General features: G+C 39.7%; 1 protein-coding gene across 7 annotated transcripts in view; it reads right to left on the minus strand.

Moving 5' to 3' along the window:
* Positions 1–15,142, minus strand: part of STAU2 (staufen double-stranded RNA binding protein 2) — a 356,018-nt gene that overhangs the window by 213,973 nt on the left and 126,903 nt on the right. For all 7 annotated transcript variants that reach the window (XM_024578270.3, XM_045186116.2, XM_045186118.2 and 4 more), the window contains one exon: positions 9,682–9,819. In XM_024578270.3, the coding sequence (XP_024434038.1) occupies positions 9,682–9,819 (138 nt within the window). The remainder of the gene's footprint in view (positions 1–9,681; positions 9,820–15,142) is intronic.

The following is a 15,142-nucleotide window of genomic DNA, read 5'->3' on the forward strand; positions in this document are numbered from 1 at the left end:
GGTCGAAGAATACTTTCTAGAATTCCTCAAATCTAAGAATGTAAAAAGAAAAAACTGGTGCATATATTTTACAAGGTGAAGGCACTAGAACTATGCTGTTCTGGGTCCTAATGACATCTAGGACATAATGGCTTCCTAACCACAGACGAATTCCCCTCTGTGGATGTCCAAGTTCCCAACAGTGGTTCATCTGTGACTACATCACAAGCTTACATCTCCAACAAAAGCCAAATATACTAGCTCTCAACCAGGCAGACATGAAGCAGCAAATATACTCAAAGGTTTACTAAGATCCTATTATTACAGACTACTGTATTAGTTACTGTGAGATAAAGAAGTATAAAGATTATGGGGGCCTGCAGCAGGACGCCTGGGAGAGAGCCAGGTTAACGGCCCCCTCCGCTGCCAAACAAGGCCTGAGCAACACTGTGAGAGACCTGGTTGCCTGAAGTTGCAGGGAGGGGAATAAGGGCTAAGTGGAAAACCCAGGGAGACCTCAGGCGCTCGCCGAGGAGAGTTGAAAGTTGGGCCACGTGGGATCCAGACCGGGACAGCCCCTGGCCGAGCTGGAGAGGAGGGCTGTGTCAGAGATTAGGCCCTTCCTTGTACGGAGGGAGCCACAGGATTGAGCAGGAGGATTTTTCCCAAAAAGAAAAAGACCCTCTGGGGCACTTTGGGGAATTCCCATGCAGCAACAGCTCCAGTCCCCTCTCTACCCCACCACCCCTCAGGGGACTGTGTGCACCTCATCTCGGAGGGTGCTGAGACTACAGGCACCACCCGGGGCAGGGTGCCCAGTGTTTCTGGAGTGTCTGCACTTCATCTCAGGGTGAACTGAGACCACAGGAACCAGGGAGAGTGTGAATCAAGGAAGGCTCTGCACACACACCCATACCCCAGAGAAGGCCTACCATAAAAAAAGAGTGGGTAGAAGCTGGGAACACCAGGATTCATCCTGGAAGAAGAAACCCACCAACAAAGGAATCACCAACAGATAACAACAGAAGAAGGTAAAAGAGGGAGTGGAAGTCACACTAACTCAACCCAGGACCTATCTGGAGATACAACTAAATAGTGAGAACAAACAACTGAACAAGAGCAAGAGAAAAGCCTCAAAACCTTGTAAACACAGACAAACCAGCTCCAACACAACCTGCCCACACCTGCACAATAGAAGACCAGAGGTGGGGACAGACTGACCCTCAGATAACCAGCTGGTGGGAAAGACCCACCAAAGAAAGACCCAACAAGAACCAACAACCAAAGACATACACAGAGCCAACAGAAACCACAGCCCAAGATCAGTAAGATCAGGAGATCAAGGAGACTGTACAGAAAATCTCACAGATATTCTACCACAAAAGTTTACACCAAAAACTCAGGGGGTCAGAGCAGAGGAACTTAAGAAGCAGAGGCTAACAGGAAGAATCTCACTAACAATGGGAAAACAAAGAAACAATCCCCAAATGAAAGGAAAGGGGGAAGTCTCAAAAACAATGCTAAATGAAAAAGAGACAAGTCAACTATCAGATTCTGAGTTCAAGGAATTGGTTATGAGGAAGTTTAATGAGCTCACACAGAATTACCAAAAACTACAGGGAAACTACAATGAACTCACTGCAAACTATATCACCATGAAAAAGGAAATAGAAACTATCAACAAAGGCCAAGAGGAAATGAAGAATACAATTTCTGAACTGAAGAACACAGTAGAGTTGAGAACCAAGATGGCAGCGTAGGTAGACACACTGCGCCTCCTCGCACAACCAGAACTGACAGAAAATCGAACGGCAAGGAAGTCCGACACCAAGTAGATAAAAAAGAAACATACATCCAGACCAGTACGAGGGGCGGAGACGGGCAGCCAGGGCAGAGACCACTCTCGTGGCCATGGCGGGACGGAAACTGGCGGAGTGTGGGAAAAAAGGGGCAGGCAGTCTGACCATTAGCAGACCCTGTGACCCAGCATTCGCACACAGATAAACCCAGAGGGGCGGACTCAGAGTGGCGGAGAACGGGGCTGGCAGTGTAGCGGGTAGCACCCCGCGGCCCCACATTCGCGCACAGATACACCGGGAAGAACGGCGGGGAGCAAAGCAGACCACGTAACCCAGGGCTCCAGTGTGACGAAATAAAGCCTCAAACCTCTGATTGAAAACACCTGTGGGGGTTGGGGCGGCAGCAGGAGAGACTCCCAGCCTCACAGGAGAGGTCATTGGAGAGACCCACAGGGGCCCAGAGTGTGCACAAGGCCACCCACTCGAGAACCAGCCCCAGAGGGGCCCAATTTGATTGTGGGTAGCCGAGGAAGTGGCTGAAATCCGGTGGAGAGTGGAGCAGGCACCACTGCTCCCTCTCAGCCCCACTCCCACATACAGAGTCACAGTGCAGCAACCAGACTTACCCCACACCAGTGAACACCTAAGGCTCCGCCCCTTTAAGTAACAGGCATGCCAAGACAAAAAAAAAAAAATGGCACAAATGACAGAACACTTCAAAGCTCCAGAAATAATTCAACTAAGCAGCGAACAGATAGCCAACCTATCAGATGCACAGTTCAAAACACTGGTTATTAAGAAACTCACAGAATTGGTTAAATTTGGTCGAAAACTAGATGAAAAAATGAAGCCTATGCCAAGAGAAACAAAGGAAAATGTACAGGGAACCAATAGTGATGCGAAGGAAACTGGGACTCAAATCAATGGTGTGGACCAGAAGGAAGAAAGAAACATCCAACCAGAAAAAAACGAAGAAACAAGAATTCTGAAAAATGAGGAGAGGCTTAGGAACCTCCAGGACATCTTGAAACGTTCCAACATCCAAATTATAGGGGTATCAGAAGGAGAAGAGGAAGAACAAAAAATTGAAAACTTATTTGAACAAATAATGAAGGAGAACTTCCCCAGTCTGGCAAAGGAAATAGATTTCCAGGAAGTCCAGGAAGCTCAGAGAGTCCCAAAGAAGCTGGACCCAAGGAGGAACACACCAAGGCACATCATCATTACATTACCTAAGATGAAACAGAAGGAGAGGATCTTAGAAGCAGCAAGAGAAAAGGACACAGTTCCCTCAAAGGGGTTCCCATAAGACTGTCAGCTGATTTCTCAAAAGATACCTTACAGGCAAGAAGGGACTGGCAAGAAGTATTCCAAGTCATGAAAGGCAAGAACCTACATCCAAGATTACTGTATCCAGCAAAGCTATCATTTAGAATGGAAGGGAAGATAAAGTGCTTCTCAGATAAGGTCAAGTTCAAGGAGTTCATCATCACCAAGCCATTATTATATGAAATGTTAAAGGGAGTTACCTAAGAAAAAGAAGATAAAAAATATGAACAGGAAAAATGACAGCAAACTCACAGTTATTAACAACCACACCTAAAACCAAAACAAAAGCAAACTAAGCAAACAACTAGAACAGAAACAGAACCACAGAAATGGAGATCGCATGGAGGGTTATCAATAGGGGATTGGGAGGTGGAGAGAGGGGGGAAAGGTACAGAGAATAAATAGCATTAACGATAGGTTGAAAATAGACAGGGGGAGGGTAAGAATAGTGTAGGAAATGTAGAAGCCAAAGAACTTATAAGTATGACCCATGGACATGAACTATAGGCGGGGAATGTGGGAGGGAAGGGGTGGACAGGATGTAGTTGAGTGAAGGGGCGGAAAAGGGACAACTGTAATAGCATAATCAATAAATATATCAAAAAAAAAAGAGAACACAGTAGAAGGAATCAAAAGCAGACTTGATGAAGCAGAGGACCAGATCAGCGAGCTGGAGGACAAAGTAGAAAAAAACACCCAGAAAGAGCAAGACAAGGAAAAGAGGCTCAGAAAGAATGAAGAGGGGTTAAGGGAAATGCAGGACAATATGAAACTCAATAATATCTGTATAATAGGGATACCAGAAGGAGAAGAGGAAGAGCAAGGGATAGAAAACCTGTTTGAAAAAGTAATGATGGAAAATTTCCCTAATTTGATGAGAGAAAAAGTCACACAAATCCAGGAAATACAGAGAGTCCCAATCAAGAGGAACCCAAAGGGGCCCACTGTAAGACACATTATAATTAAAATGGCAAAATTCCAAGACAAAGAAACAATCTTAAAGGTAGCAAGGGAAAAAAAGGAAGTAACATACAAGGGAGCCCTGATAAGGTTAGCAACTGACTTCTCAATGGAAACGCTCCAAGCCAGAAGAGAATGGCAAAAAATATTCCAAGTAATGAGAACCAGGGGCCTGCAACCAAGACTACTTTATCCAGCAAGGCTCTCAATCAAGATAGAAGGCCAAATAAGGAGTTTCCCAGACAAAAGAAGTCTAAAAGAATATACCTCCACCAAACCAGCTCTGCAAGAGATGCTAAAGGGGCTGCTGTAAGGAAAGGAACGAAAAGAGAGAAAGAGGGAAGAACACAGGTACAAAGAATCAGTAATAAATAAATACCTATCAATAATAACCTTAAATGTAAATGGATTAAATGCTCCAATCAAAAGACATAGAATAGCTGAATGGATAAGAAAGCATGACCCACACATATGCTGCCTACAAGAGACCCACCTCAGGACAGAAGACCTACACAGACTGAAAGTGAAGGGCTGAAAACAAATTTTCCAAGCAAACGGACAGGAAAAAAAGGCAGGGGTAGCAATACTCATATCAGACAAAATAGACTTCCAAAGAAGGGCCATAAAGAGAGACCCAGAAGGTCACTTCATAATACTCAAAGGAAGAATCCACCAAGAAGACATAAACATTGTAAATATATATGCACCCAACATAGGAGCACCCAAATACATAAGGAAAATCTTGGAGGACTTCAAGAAAGGTATTGACAGCCACACAATTATAGTAGGGGATTTTAATACCCCACTGTCAAAGATGGACAGATCTTCTAAACAAAATATCAACAAAGATATTGTGGCATTGAACAAGGCCTTGGATGAAATGGACTTAACTGATATATATAGAGTTTACATCCGAAAGAAGCAAAATACACATTCTTTTCAAATGCACATGGAACATTTTCAAAGATAGACCACATGATAGGACACAAAACAAGCCTCAACAAATTCAAGAAAATTGAAATCATATCAAGTATTTTCTCTGACCATAAGGGACTGAAACTAGAAACAAATCTCAAGGAAAGACCCCCAAAACACTCAAAAACATGGAGATTGAATAGCATGCTATTAAACAATGAATGGGTGAAAAATGAGATCAGAGAAGAAATCAAAAAGTTTCTGGAAACAAATGAAAATGAATTCACAACAATCCAAAACCTATGGTACACAGCAAAGGCAGTCCTGAGAGGGAAGTTTATAGCGATACAGGCCTACCTAAAAAGAATAGAAACAGCTCAAATGAACAACCTAACCATACACCTACAAGAACTCGAGGAACAACAACAAAGACAGCCCAGAGCAAGTAGAAGGAAGAAAATAACCAAGATCAGAGCAGAATTAAAAGAAATAGAGACTAAAAGCACAATTGTAAGGATCAACAAATCCAGGAGCTGGTTCTTTGAAAAGATAAACAAAGTCAACAAGCCCTTAAGCAGGCTCATCAAGAAAAAAGGAGGACCCAAATAAACACAATCAGAAATGAAAGAGGACACACTACAACAGATAGCACTAAGATACAAAGGATTGTAAGAAATTACTATGAAGAGCTGTATGCCAGAAAATTTGAAAACCTGGATGAAATGGACAAATTTCTAGAAAAATATAACCTTCCAAAACTCAATGAGGAAGAAGCAGAAAGCCTGAACAGACCAGTAATGCCTGACGAAATTGAAACAGTAATCAAAAAGCTTCCAACACACAAAAGCCCTGGACCAGACAAATTCACAGGAGAATTCTACAGAGCATTTAAGGGAGAGCTAACCCCCATCCTCCACAGATTATTTCAAAAATTCAAGAAGATGGAAGACTCCCAAACTCGTTTTATGAAGCCAACATCATCCTAATCCCAAAACCAGATAAAGACACAACGAAGAAAGAAAATTTCAGGCCAATATCACTGATGAACATAGATGCTAAAATCCTCAACAAAATATTGGCAAACTGCATCCAGCAATACATTAAAAAGATCATACACCATGATCATGTGGGATTCATCCCAGGGATGCAAGGATGGTACAATATTTGTAAGTCAATAAACATAATACACCACATAAACAAAAGCAAAGACAAAAACCACTTCATCATATCAATAGATATGGAAAAAGCATTTGATAAGGTACAGCACCCTTCTATGATAAAAACCCTCAACAAAGTGGAAATAGAGGGAGCATTCCTCAACATAATAAAGGCCATATATGAGAGATCTACAGCCAACATCATACTCAATCGACAAAAACTTAGAGCTTTCCCACTAAGATCAGGAACAAGACAAGGATGCCCTCTCTCACTACTCCTATTCAACAGTGTACTGGAAATCCTAGCCACAGCAATCAGACAAGAAAAAGAAATAAAAGACATCCAAATTGGAAAGGAGGAAATGAAACTGTCACTGTTTGCAGATGACATGATAGTGTACATGGAAAACCCTAGACTCCACCAAAAAACTACTCGACCTAATAAATGAATTTGGCAAAACAGCTGTATACAAAGTCAATACTCAGAAATCAAAGGCATTCCTGTACACCAACAACGAAACTGCAGAAACAGAAATCAGGAAAAAAAATCCCATTTGATATAGCAAGAAGAAAAATAAAGTACCTAGGAATAAACCTAACCAAGAAGGTAAAAGACCTGTACTCAGAAAACTACACAACACTGAAGAAAGAAATTAAGGAAGACACAAACAAATGGAAACATGTACCATGCTCATGGATTGGAAGAATTAACATTATCAAAATGGCCACACTACCCAAAGCAATTTATAGATTCAATGCAATCCCTATTAGAGTACCCATGACATATTTCACAGATATAGAACAAACATTTCAGAAATTCATATGGAACCATAAACGACCTCAAATAGCTGCAGCAATTTTGAGGAAAAAGAACAAAGCAGGAGGGATCATAATACCTGATATCAAACTGTACTACAAGGTCACTGTAATCAAAACAGCCTGGTACTGGCATAAAAACAGGCACATAGACCAATGGAACAGAACAGAGAGCCCAGAAATAAACCCAAGTCTTTATGGTCAATTAATATTTGACAAAGGAGGCAGGAGCATAAAATGGAGCAAAAATAGCCTCTTCAACAAATGGTGTTGGGAGATCTAGAGAGCTACATGCAAAAAAATGAAACTTGATCACCAACTTACAGCATACACAAAAATAAATTCAAGATGGATAAAAGACTTAAATATAAGTTGTAACACCATAAAAGTCCTAGAGGAAAACATTGGCAGGAAGATCTCATACATTCCATGCAGCAACATCCTCACAGACATGTCCCCTAAAGCAAGGGACATAAAGGAAAGAATAAACAAATGGGACCTCATCAAAATAAAAAGCTTCTGCAGGGCTAAAGAAAACAGCACCAAATTACAAAGAGAACCAACAGTATGGGAAAACATATTTGCCAATGATACCTCAGACAAGGGCCTGATCTCCAAAATATATAAAGAACTCACACCACTGCACTCCAGGAAGACAAACGACCCAATTAAAAAATGGGCAAAGGACTTGAACAGACACTTCTCCAAGGAAGACATACAGAGAGCCCAGAGACATATGAAAAGATGCTCAGCATCACTAGCCATTAGAGAGATGCAAATTAAAACCACAATGAGGTGCCATCTCCCACCAGTCAGAGTGGCCAACATAAACAAATCCACAAACAAATATTGGAGTGGATACGGAGAAAGGGGAACCCTAGTGCACTGTTGGTGGGAATGCAGACTGGTGAGGCCACTGTGGAAAACAGTATGGAATTTCCTCAGAAAACTAAAAATGGAACTGCCCTTTGACCCAGCAATTCCGCTGCTGGGATTATACCCTAAGAACCCTGAAACACCAATCCAAAAGAACCTGTGCACCCAATGTTCATAGCAGCACAATTTACAATAGCCCAGTACTGGAAGCAACCTAAGTGCCCATCAGCAAATGAGTGGATCCAAAAACTATGGTACATTTATACGATGGAATTCTACTCAGCAGAGAGAAAGAAGGAGCTTATACCCTTTGCAATGGCTAAGTGAAATAAGCCAGGCGGTGAGGGAAAAATACCATATGATCTCACCTTTAACTGGAACATAATCAACAAAAGAAAAAAGCAAACAAAATATAACCAAAGACATTGAAATTAAGAACATTGTAACAATACCACAGGGGAGTGGGGAGGGGATAGTGGGGAGAGGGGTCTATAGGAGCTACTATAAAGGACACAAGGACAAAATCAAGGGGGAGTGTAGAGGTGGGGGAGGGAGGTGGGACTGGCTGGGGTGGGGTGGAGGGGAGGGGAGAAAATGCAGACAATTGTAACTGAATAAAAATAAATTAATTAATTAAAAAAAGAAATATAAAGATTATGAATGAGGAAGTTAGATATAGTTCAGATAGGCACAAAAAGTTCATCAGCTTTTTGAGAGGCCATGCTAGAGTATTCAAATTTATCCCATATGGTCACCACTTAATAAATATCTGTTCATTTTAACTGGATTACATTAAAGGTAAGATCCATGGGTTCGATTAGAAAAAGTTTCTTTGATAAGCCAATTATAACAAAAAGAGTTTGGAGACAATAAGGATAATTTAAACACAGAGTAATTACATGATTCTAATGTATCATCCCTACTGTAAGAAAATGTCAGAAAAACTTACATTGTTTTTAGAGATACATACTAAATAATATGTAGGTTGAAATAAGATAGTTAGAAATCAGCTTTGAAATTCTTTAGGAAAAGAAAGGAGGAAGGAAAAAAAAATTAACAGCTGAAGCAAGTGTGGTAAAAAACCTGAAATGTTGTGTCTGGATGATGGGCATATTCCCCAACATGCCATTACACTATTCTTCATAGTATACTATTAAATATATCTATCTTTGGATATGCTTGAAATTTGCATAATAAAAATTAAATGTTTCTTCATCACTGGGGCTTGAGCTGGCAACTGCTGAAGTACAGACGGGACGTGAAAGAAGGAGGACATTTCAGGTAGTCTAACTCGTTGCCAGTCCCCGCCCTTCTGCCAATACACTGGCAACCATGCTCCAATTTTCTTGGCTGCACAACGCCGCAGCTGAAATTCTCAGCAACTCTGAATCCCCCAGTCCTCACCATGGTTAGGGAGACAGCTAGCTAGCTCTCTTTTCCTAATTTTCTTGAATACCCAAAGTTCATGCTCTTGGCCCTGTTCCATTCATGTCCATCCTTCTCAATTTTGTTTCTAATTCCATCTGTCTCCTAGTCCCGGTAGTTAATAGACTCTGGCTGCACATTGTAACACAGTAAGCTAGACACAAGCCTTCTAAATGATAAACTCTGGGCTAAACAACCTGTGTGAACTCAGTCCCTCCAAAACTCTTCTGTCTATTCTAACATGTCCTTGACACTTGAATGTTTCAACCAAGGCCTGGAGGGAATAAATTATCTAAGGGTAGATAGTGTTACTCTGTGCTATTAATTCCTAGTTGGCCTTTCCCCCATATCTCTATTCCAACCTGCAGATTCCTAGATTTTTTCAATAGTTAAAAAAACTCTTCTCATATAAAAGTTAGAAATACCTGCATCACAAATTCCCGACGTCGAGGCATTCCTCTCTCTGAAAGCAAAACATAGTCTGGCTCCTTCTCCTTTTTGGCCTGTTGAATTTGAGCCAGGCGGCTAATGGGGTTCATTCCTTGACCATATTCTGGTCCAGCCTAGAGAACAATGTAAGAAAAAATTTCAAAACATGCTTGTAAAACTTGTTACTGGATCCTGAAAGTGGTTCTCTCCTCCTCCCCTACACCCCAAAACTGTGACTAAAGAAGATAAATGAGAGTCATTTGTAAAGATTTATGGAGGAAAAGCATAAAAACAGATCTGAGACTAAGGCTTGTATGGGACTTACGGCTCAGAGGTATTACTGATAAATTGGGTCAACTATTCTGCTTTTAAATTCTTCGGTATAGCTACTTCATACTTCTGTTCATTAAAAAACACCAAAGAATAGAAGACAAGCCATGAATTGAAAAGAGATATTTGTAATACATATAACTAAAAAAGATACATCCAGTATCTAAAATATATTTTTTAAAACTCCTAAAAGGTATTAAGAAAAAACATAATCTAAAAGAAAAATGGGCAAAAAACATAAACAGATATTTAACAGCTAAAAAGCATATGAAAAGATAATCACTCTCATTAGGACTCAGAAAATGAATATGAAAACCACAATGAGATACTATTTCACACTCATCAATTTAGCAAAAATTAAAAAACCTGACAGCCCCACTTGGTGAGGACAGGGAATAACAGAAACTTATAGAGTGCCAATAGTAATATAAAACAGAAAACAATTTGACAATGTCTAGTAAAGCCAAAGATGGTGCATGTATTCCCTAGCAGCCTAATCATCACATGTATGTACCCTAGAAAACTGCTACCCATATGTGCTACATCATAAGTTCAAGAATATCCATAGCTACATTTGAAATAGCAAAAAAAAAACCCCAAAAAACCCCCCAAACCCCTGTAAACAACCTAAATATTCATAAAAACAATAGATAAATTATGGTACATTCATACAATGGAATGGCACAGTACAGTGAAAATGGAAAAGTATTGCTACAAGCGTCAAGATGAATGAATTCCAGAAAAAAAGACGTTAAGTAAGAAAAGCAAGCACAGAATACATATAGTATGATACAATTTCTGTACAACCCAAACACCGCTGAAATTAAGATCTCAATAAATGGAGAAACATGTTCATATTGTTAAAATTTTAATTTTCCTCAAACTGATCTATCAGGTCATTTCATTTCCAATCAAAATCCCAGCAGGCTTTTTTTGGTAATAACTAGTAAGCCAATGCTAAAACTCATATGGAAATGAAAAGGACAAATAACCAAAACAACTCTGCAAAAAAAGGACAAAGTTGGGGGAATCAAACTATCTGATTTCAAGTTCAGTAAAGTTATGGTCATCCAGACAGTTTGTGCACTATCAGCATAAAACCAGACAGAGACCAATGAAACAGAACAGCATCCAGGAATAAACAGATCTACACCTATAAGGTCAACTGATTTTTGACAAAGGTGCAAAAGCAATTCCGTGGATAAAGGGTAGTCATTTCAACCAATGGTACTAGAACCAGTGGATATTCAGGTGCAAAAAATATTTTTTTAAATCCATACTTCATACCATTTTTAAAAAATTAACTCAAAATGGCTCAAAGACTTAAATGTAATATCTAAAACTGTAAAAATTCCAGAAGAAAATACAGGGGAAATTTTTCTAACTTGATTACATGACAATTTCTTAGATATAACACCAAAAATCACATTCCATAATATAACAACAATAATAAATTGGACTTATTAAAAATTATTAACTTCTGTTCTTTGAAAAAAACAGTCATAGGCTTGGAGAAAATATTTGTAAACTATGTATCTGATAAAAAAAAAAAAACTTGTATCCAGAATGTATAAAAGACTTCTCAAAATTCAGTATTAAATTTATTATTTAAAATGGGCAACCAAAAATTTTTAGGTGGGCAAAAGATTTGAACACCTCATCAAGCCTCACATGCTACTAAACACATATGTAAAGTCAAACCACAGTGAGATACAAAACACACGTATCTGACTGACTGGAATTTAAGACTATGCATGTTAGGAGGGATGTGTGGCAATGAGAAGCACACACATGGTTGATGAGAATGTAAAATGGAATAATCCATTTGAAAAATTATTGGCAGTTTCCTAAAACATTGACTATATACCTACTAGATGACCAAGCCATTCTACTCATGAGTATTTGCCCACAAGAAATGAAACCTTATGTCCATAAGACATATACATAAATGTTCACAGCAACTTTGTTTGCAATAGCACCAAACAAAGGGGTTCAATCCCTACTCAGGGCATATACCTAGGTTGCAGGTTCGATCAGTCGGGGTGCATATGGGAGGCAACCAATCGATGTTTCTAACATAAGTGCTCTCTCCCTCTATCAAATCAATGACCATAACCTCGGGTGAGGATTAAAATATATATGTTAAAAGGCTTAAAAACAAAAACACCTTTTTAAATATTCTTTCTGCATGTAAACTTTCTTCATATATTACTCCTAGAAATGAAGGTTTGCATGTATCATATGGTCAGAACTTTATTTCCTTGAAAATTTATTCTAAAACAGGTAACAGAGACCAGGATAATCACTATGTTACAGATGACACTGGTGACACTAAACTTATGGAAGAGCCCCTATATATAGTCCCAGCTCTTCTGGGAACTGGCGAGTCTCCACCACATCTAGCTGATGCTGCAGGCATGGGCTCCAGGTCAGATACTGAAGGGTCTTTTAAATTATGTTTAGGATTTTAGACTTTATCCAGAGAGCAAGAGAAAATCACTAAAATATTTTAAGCAGAGACATGACATGATCTAATCAGTATCTCTAAAAGGTAACACTTTGCCCTGGCTGTGTGGCTCAGTGGATTGAGTGCTGGCCTGCAAACCAAAGGTTGCTGGTTCAATTCCCAGTCAGCACACATGCCTGGATTGCAGGCCAGGTTCCCTGGTGTGGGCCACGTGAGAGGCAACCACACATTGATTTTTCTCTCCCTCTCTTTCTCCCTCCCTCCCCCTCTATCTAAAAATAAATATAAATAAATAAATAAATATGAAAAAATAGAACACTTTGATAAAGACTGTTTGATGTCAAAAGTACTTGTAGGAAGGCCAGTTTTAAACCAACTGTAATAATTCAGGTAAGAGATGGTTGTGAGCTGGACCACAAAGGTAGCAGAAGGATGGAAAGAAACGGACCAAATTAAGGAGGCGGGGGAGGGCGGTGGGTTTGTCTGGGGAGGGCTGGGGGGAGGGGAGAAAATGCAGACAACTGTAATTGAACAGCAATTAAAATAAATAAATAAATATTCAAGTGATGAAATGAATAGGACTTGATGACTCATTAGATGTAAGCGGTAAGAGAAAAGTAAGAAAAGACTCCCAGGTTTCTGTTTCAGCAGCTGGATGGTGGTTCCAGTCACTGTAATAAGGAACATGGGGGAGAAAGTCATTTAGAAGGGAGTATGATGAGTTCTGGACATGAGTTTGAGGTGCCTGTGAAATAGTAAGTGAAGATATCCAAGAGGCAGAGGACAGCACAGAAGAGTATGTGGGAATCACCCCTAGAAAAAAAACTGAACTGAAGCTGAGAAGTATGAAGTATGAGCCTAGGGAGAGAGTAAGAGAGAATGAGAACGTCAATACTGCAAAGGTTAGGTGGGAGGGAAGAAGAGAGAAAAAGGAAATTTTTACTTTTTGATAAAATTCTGGTTTCCCCTTCTATTTACATACCAAACAATAAAAATTAAATAAATGATAAAGGAAGCAAAAAAGGACTGATGAGAAAAAATGGAGGCAATAGTTTATGTCGGATTGAATACCGATGAAAAGGTAAAGGGAAGATTTTGAGTTTGGCGTTAGAAGAGATATGCCTAGTTCCTGAAGATGTTCAAATAAATGTACTTCCATGGCATGCTGCCTCTTTCTGTTCAATTGGCTTCCTTCACAGGAATGTCTTAAGTGTCAAAGATATTGTTGACATAGATTCCAAAGACAAAGGACCAGAGTATAAATCCAATTAGATACTAATGGAGTTCTGAGAACACTAAGATTGATTAGTTTCTTCCCTTGACTGATTAACTACTCATACCCTGGACAATTAAGTTACTCCTTGGATATCAGCTCTTAGATTATCACTCTACAAACCAGTGAGGACAGTCTTGTAACAGTTGTGCACAGAAAATTTTATCGAAAGTCTCATTTGTCATCTCATTTTATAGAAGATTAAAAACAGAATATAAACCCAAGACGTCATCAGGGAGTCTTACAATTTAACTCTACAGAGTAAATCTACAAGGAGTTCACAATCAGTTTCAAATGGGCACTCAAGTCACATGACTAGACCTGACCCCTGACTCTGCTATGCAATCTTGGGTAAGTTCTGTAAACACCAAGGACCTCATCTGTAAAACAGGGATGATACCTACATCACAGAGTATCAGAGAGGATCAAATTAGACAATTTAACAGTTTTAATATTTTTTTTCAAATCAAGGTAAATCATCAACAAATATTTTCTCTACTTCTATTGCATATAAAGCACTGTAGACCCTGGATGTATAAGACATATTGGGAAGTGACAAAAATGCTGAAAACCAAGGCACTGTTCCAAGATGGTCCATCTATTTATTGGCCCTCTAAGTATAATCATACTTATAATTATCAAGATTCCAACTCATTGTATGCATGCTGCTTTCCCAAAATAACCTTACATTTCAGAGGGTACCTACAGACTTTATTTTAACATAAGACAGACATGGTACAAGTAATTTCAAGTGTGATGTATCTGAGAAAAAATGCAGGGACTAGCCTAATCTGGGATTGTGGTAAATCAGAGAATGCTTCCCTAAATAAGTAAAATTTTTTTTTTCATTTTATTGTTGTTCAAGTGCAGGTTTCTTCCTCTTCCCCTTCCTCTCCCCCCACCCCCCAGCCATCCCCATCTCCCTCCCGATTCCATCCCCCCCTTGGTTTTGTCCATGTGTCCTTTATAGTTGTTCCTGAAAACCCTTCACCCTTCCCCCCGACATTATCCCCTCCCACCTCTCCTCTGGTTACTGTCAATTTGTTCTTAATTTCAATGTCTCTGGTTATATTTTGCTTGCTTGTTTGTTTTGTTGATTAGGTTCCACTTATAGGTGAGATCATATGGTATTTGTCCTTCACTGTCTGGCTTATTTCACTTAGCATAATGCTCTCCAGTTCCATCCATGCTGTTGCGAAGGGTAGGAGCTCCTTCTTTCTTTCTGCTGCATAGTATTCCACTGTGTAAATGTACCGCAGTTTTTTGATCCACTCATTTACTGATGGGCACTTGGGTTGCTTCCAGCACTTGGCTATTGTAAGTTGTGCTGCTATGAACATTGAGGGGCATAAATTCTTTTGGATTGGTGTTTCAGGGTTCTTAAGAT

Source organism: Desmodus rotundus, chromosome 8 (genome assembly GCF_022682495.2).
Source record: "Desmodus rotundus isolate HL8 chromosome 8, HLdesRot8A.1, whole genome shotgun sequence".
Taxonomy (NCBI): domain Eukaryota; kingdom Metazoa; phylum Chordata; class Mammalia; order Chiroptera; family Phyllostomidae; genus Desmodus; species Desmodus rotundus.